Source organism: Osmerus mordax, chromosome 21 (assembly GCF_038355195.1).
Source record: "Osmerus mordax isolate fOsmMor3 chromosome 21, fOsmMor3.pri, whole genome shotgun sequence".
NCBI lineage: Eukaryota > Metazoa > Chordata > Actinopteri > Osmeriformes > Osmeridae > Osmerus > Osmerus mordax.
In genome coordinates, this window is record NC_090070.1 from 3,543,759 (window position 1) to 3,549,960 (window position 6,202).

Here is a 6,202-nt window from a genome sequence, read left to right on the forward strand (position 1 = left end):
TGAAGAAAGAGTAGGACAACATCCAACATAATACATAAAAAAAAAAAAAAAAAATTAAGTTCTGTGTAACGACTTAAGGTATGCTCATTAATATTTAGATGAGCTGCGCGCTGATTGGTTGGTTTTCTAAGAGTGAAGCTGGGGAGCAAAAACGCAACACGGCCAACAGCACTCACTGAAACACCGAAGGTGGAGACTTGAAATAAAAACACGCAAATAAATCTATCGTGTCTACACAACACTTTTCAACAGATTGACTAGATATCATTTGAAATAATAACGTTAGTTGTTTCCACTTCTGTTGTCGAAGCAAACTGGATTGACTTAGGTGGGTAGAACGTTACAGCTGATAGCAACCAAACTATATCGTGATTCAACTCAGCTTCAGTTAGCTAACTCTAGACATCTTGCTGAAAAATAACCTGACAAAGATCTGGACAAACATGCATCGTGAATTGTAGATTTACATAACAACACGGGTTATTTATTTGAATGAAACAGTCAGGAACATGAAACAACGTTAGCCCCATTGCCAATAAACTAGGCTAAATCATCACACATTCTACCTATGCTCTTGCGTTAGCAAGCTAAACTAGTTTAAATGCCTGCAGTATAGGTGTTTTCGCTATCTAGCTGTTCTTGCATTCCTTGCAAATCTGTGTTAATTAAAAGCAGATGAGCTAGAGTCTAGGGCGTGACAAAGATACAGACCAGAGCCAAAAAAGGCTTTGTTGAAAAGCTAGCGTTTTACAGCCAAATTTTTTCATTTTGAGATTTGCATAGGAAAGAGTTGTCAATGGACGTTGAGGTTCACTGTATGTTCATTTTACCCACGAACTGTCGTTATTCAACTATGACAAGGTAAAATCGGTTTTGCAATCAATCACCCCTTTTATGAAGGAATTATCTCTTCCCATCCATCAGACACGGGGCGAACCCACACACGCAAATTGCTTTTTGCCTGCTTTTTGAAAATTGCCCGGATCAGTCGTTTCCCCCGACTGATCCCTGACGGATCTCAACTAGGATTGAGGCCTGCCTCGCAGACATCTCCGACTGGATGACCAAGCACCACCTCCAGCTGAACCTCGCCAAAACAGAACTTCTCATCATCTCGGCCAAGCCCTCCATCTCCCACGATCTCTCAATCACCCTGGGATCTGCGACGGTGACCCCTTCATCCTCCAGGAACCTCTGGGTGACCATGGATGACGAGCTCTCCCTCACAGCCCACATTGCTGCGGTCTCCCGGTTGTGTAGATTCACCCTCTACAACATCCGGAAGATCAGGAGATACCTGTCTGAGCATTCCACCCAGCTGCTAGTCCAAGCACTTGTCCTCTCAAAGTTGTACTACTGCTGCTCGCCGGTCTCTTAGCATGCGCAACCCACCCTCTCCAGAGGATTCAGAACGCGGCGGCCTGCCTGGTCTTCAATCTACCCAGAAGCTCCCATGTTACCCCGCTCCTCATCTCCCTCCACTGGCTTCCCATCACGGCCCGTATCAGATTCAAGACTCTGGTACTGACTTTCCAAGCGGTGAACGGGACTGCACCCGACTACATCAAGTCTCTCCTCCAGCCTTACACCCCCACCTGCCACCTACAGTCTTCTTCTGACAACAGTCTGGTGGTCCCACCGCTCAAGAGTGCCTGGTCCCATTGGAAGACTCAGGGGGTGACTGCCTGGTGCCCCCATGGTTGAAAGCGTTTCTAAAATGCCCAGAGTGGCAAAAATTAGACCAAGTGCCCTACTGTCTGCCATTCACATTGTGAAATATGCTTGAGTGCACAGGATGCCCCATGCAATAAATTACAGTGTGCCCTCTATAAATGTAAAAAGAGTTCCTTTATAGTATAGAAAATGTGATGCAGTACCCTATAAGGTGCCCTTACAATGGCCTAAATTGGACTGTTCCCATGCCCTTACTTCCAATGGAAAAAGGTGCTGTTATGAAGTGCCCTTTATGCTGCCCCTACATGACAGTGTCCCAAATGTTGCCCTTTCCAAAGAAGACAATTAAATTGTGTGCCCAACAGTCTCCCCTAATGTTCCCAGTAGGGCATGCTTTCCCGAAGTGAGGCTGTGACAACACTTGGCACAGCCACAGTCTGTCACTGTCCAAGCCCCCTCTGGATCTGTGGAGGCAGACTATGTTAATTGGAAATACTCGTAATATAATAATGATAGTCATGCTGAGCAATTTTAAATGACTGTTCTGCCAAACAAAGTGTGCAGTTTGGGTCACCTTCTGATCTAAAATGTCAGTGCTGGATCTGTGCAATACTAGTCATTTCAGTGAATCCCCATTTAAGTCATGGTTATCTTTCCCCTTTATCTTAAAGCTCAGCATTTAGCCTATCAGTTAATAAATGTGTGTGGCAAAGTTATTTTGAAGTAATTTTTGATTTTGTTCAAGATGTGAAGACAAAAACATTATTAGCCCACATCAAGTGCAATTAACCAGGGCCTTCTTCAGTGTTTTGAATTGTATCCTACAATTTTCAATTGCTGCCACGTTCTTTTTTGGGCTATTATTCTCAATCTCCTGTTGAGAATATCGACCATAGGCTAGCCTGCCAGAACGGTTTCAGACAGCTCATCAAATTACGCTAATTATCAGTAGGCCTAAATGCATATATATATATATATGTTAAGTAGATTTGGTAGGTCTACAATTTACGCATTTTAACGGTCGTAATGGTTTGACAAGTTGTCTCCCTTGCCATGTTAATTGCGGTAACATTGCCCTTTTAGGGAACAAAAAAACTCCAAAAATCAATTTACGCTGCTGAAACAACACACCTCTGCTGCTTTACGCTATACTTTTTGCGACATAACTCCTCTTTTCGACGATCGCCTGATCTGGGCTGCACAGTCTAAGCTTATTGAGGTCTAGCTTGAATTAGCGTTGCCTGTTAGTGGAACGGGACGTTAGTGGAACGGCTTGAGGCTTAAGTCTAAGTTGACGTTTACCCAAGTGAGACTTATTCGTGTTAGCGCGACTTGCGTTAGCGACATTGATGGAACACCCCCCCAGGTCTCTCTCCGCTCCGAAAGCCGAAGGACCCTCTTTAACCCTTGTGTTATCTTCGGGTCATTCTGACCCATCAGTCATTGTGACCCACCGTCGTATTGCGACAGATTTACCGCATACAAAGACAAAGTGAAGCATTTTCTTTTAACAGCTAGGCTGTCTCAGACCCCCCACATTGCAAAGGTTAAAAGAAAATTATTTTAATTTGTTTTTGTATTGGGTAAAATTGGGTAAACACAACGATGGTTCGTTATGAACCTTTGGGTCATGTGACCCGAAGGCAGCACAAGGGTTAATAGGGCACAAGAATGTAAACATAGATTGTGACAGTCAGGCAGGAATGACGTTACAACAGTCTCAGAGAAAAAGATTCACTGCTCCCAACACATGACAACTCTCCTTGTAGTCATGACAAGGACCGTTTAGCCAGTACTTTCTCCTGACCCCGAACATCTATTAACCTGACACATAGACACAATATACTGTTATTAATAGCAAGCTTACATGATAAACGTATTAACTAGTATCCAATGACTAGTTCTATTGATTAGTGATTAATGTAAGCTCACAGGAAATCCCAATTTCTTCCACAATACCCTATCCAGAGACCTTAACCCCTGTGCTGCCTTCGGGTCAAATGACCCAAAGGTTCATAACGAACCATCGTTGTTAACCCAATTTTACCCAATACAAAAACAAATAAAAATAATTTTCTTTTAACCTTCGCAATGTGGGGGGTCTGAGACAGCCCAATGGTTAAAAGAAAATGCTTCACTTTGTGTTTGTATGCGGTAAAGTTGTCGCAATACGACAGTGGGTCACAATGACTGATGGGTCAGAATGACCCGAAGATAACACAAGGGTTAAGGAACAGTGTGAAATACCCTATAAAATCAGTCAATGACCCCTTTAATATTTTGTTAATAAGAAGAAATATTAGGTTAATATTTGTTTAACTTTGTGTGCAATTTATAGGATAATCAGCGCAACTGTGAAAGCCTAATAAAACCCTCATGTTAATGCATATTTTTTATAAAATATGAAAACTGATATAAGAAAAAGATTTGTCGCTCTGCGCTTTTTTGAATGAAAGTCGCTAAGTTGGCAACACTGATCCCAACTTCACTGTAATTGTTTCTCTGGTCATCCTTCGCACCATATGCTTCACTAGCATGTGGACTAGGAAGCTGTATCAAATTTTGTTTCATTAATGAACTAATTCGATTAACAAAGGCATTTGCAATTAAATGAAACTAAGCGCTTACCGCTAGGAGTTTATAGTAAGGAAAATAGGGAAATTCTGTTAAATTATTTAAAAGTGAATTCGCTTTTACAACTGATAATCAGCTGCTTTCAAAGAGGTTTGTGGCTAGCTAACAGAACAACAATATAAAATGGATATACTTTCAGAATAGATTAGTGAGTTTTGTTACATAAATTAATCTGTCAAATGATGGCACCCCTCCAAAACAATGGTAGGGGAAACACTGCATTGCTGAAGGGACTGTAAGTAATAGTTCTTATATCTGGGTAACCTAATGACTAAAAATAATAGATGGTCTTGTCTTGCTATACCATTCTTCCTTCTATCCATATTCGATGCACTCCTTAAAATCACCAACCCTATCTTCTAGATGGAGGGCACAGAGATTGACATCGACAACGACCTGAAGCCACTGCAGTTCTACTCCATAGAGGACGGAGACAAGGTACTGGTGCGCTGGTCCTGAGCTTCTCACAGGCGGGGATGCAAGTCAAAGATGGACGGAAGATGTGCTGGACTGGGAAGGCATGGATTTGCTGGTGAAGGCTGTTAGAAGATGGCGTTGACCTGCTTTGTCAGCACACATGGCTGACATTATGCCACATTGGTTAGAAGTGGGATTAGGAGGGGTTTGGTTCAAGGCCTGTATGGAACTAATTTAAGGGAGTGCAGCTTCTGCATGGAACTGATAGGGGATATGAAGTTATGCCACTAAATTATGTAGTAAGGAAGCCGTAAATTAAAACTACGTTGGAGGTCCATTTATTTATGTTATATTTCTAACATGAAATACACCAATGTAGCATGGATCAATACAGTACAGAACTTGCAATGTGACAAACTAATGGTGCAATTACATCATTACTGGGCAGGTGGCTGAATTATAAAATGTGGTTCAATGTGTTTTTCGTCTTTTCTATGTAAAACATATTCCATGCACATGTTTTCTTATGTAGAGGAAAATTTGGATACAGTTCATTTCTGGACAAAATGGAGGTAAAACCAGTGTCAAAGCTACGTTCTTTTATTAATGTGACATACATTCAGTTACCTCAATGGTTGTCAACATTCAACTGAACCCATTATTTGTCACCAGTAGGGGGTAGTTGATGCTTAGAAATGTTTTCTACATTCCAAGACAACTGAGCTATTAGTCTAAATCAGTGGTTCCCAACCCTGGTAGTCAGGGCACCCCTGTACTGCATGTTTTAGATGTTTCCTTGCTCCAACACACCTGATTCAAATGAATGGATCCAGCTCTGCAGAAGCCTGCTTATGACCATTCATTTGAATCAGGTGGGTCAGGGGGGTATTCGTCATAGCTCGCTAAGCGGTTTACCGAGCTAATTTTCAGGCTAAGATAAAAATGCACCTCTTTTTGGTTCGTGGAAGCAACTTTCGATAAATCACCATAGTAACATATCAATTAGCACTAACCTGCTCCAGAGCAGGCTAACGCCTGGGACACACTGGCTGCGAAGCGCCTGGACGCACCGCGCAGCGCCACGATCGGCTACGACTGAGCAAAAGCTGTTCATACCCGATGCGCATTTCTCCGCGCCGGTCACCAAGCCTTTCAGCTACTCTGAGCTTTCCTTTACGCTGACATGGTACATAAACATGGCATTGGCTATATCCCAGCATTGATCCTTCTCTACGTTGTCCTTGTAAAATTGTTGCTGACATACAACAACTCCCTGTGCTTTTCAACTTCGAGAATTCATTTGATGCTGATTTTAGAAATCGACTTGGGGGTTCTCTCTCGGTAGGCTATGTCTGCGTGTGTGTTGTGTGCAACGCGTGACAACTCGGTTCTCTCAAACAAACAAAACAACTACGGGCATGCTAGCTCAACGGATCAATCCGTTTATTTTCATTCGTTTTCATCAGGGTAACCACAT

General features: G+C 42.4%; 1 protein-coding gene across 4 annotated transcripts in view; it reads left to right on the plus strand.

Moving 5' to 3' along the window:
* tbce (tubulin folding cofactor E) overlaps positions 1–5,204 on the plus strand; it is a 37,241-nt gene extending 32,037 nt beyond the window's left edge. For all 4 annotated transcript variants that reach the window (XM_067259660.1, XM_067259657.1, XM_067259661.1 and 1 more), the window contains one exon: positions 4,672–5,204. In XM_067259660.1, coding sequence (XP_067115761.1) covers positions 4,672–4,767 — 96 coding nt within the window. In that variant the 3' untranslated portion in view covers positions 4,768–5,204. The remainder of the gene's footprint in view (positions 1–4,671) is intronic.
* Positions 5,205–6,202: the final 998 nt, after the last annotated feature.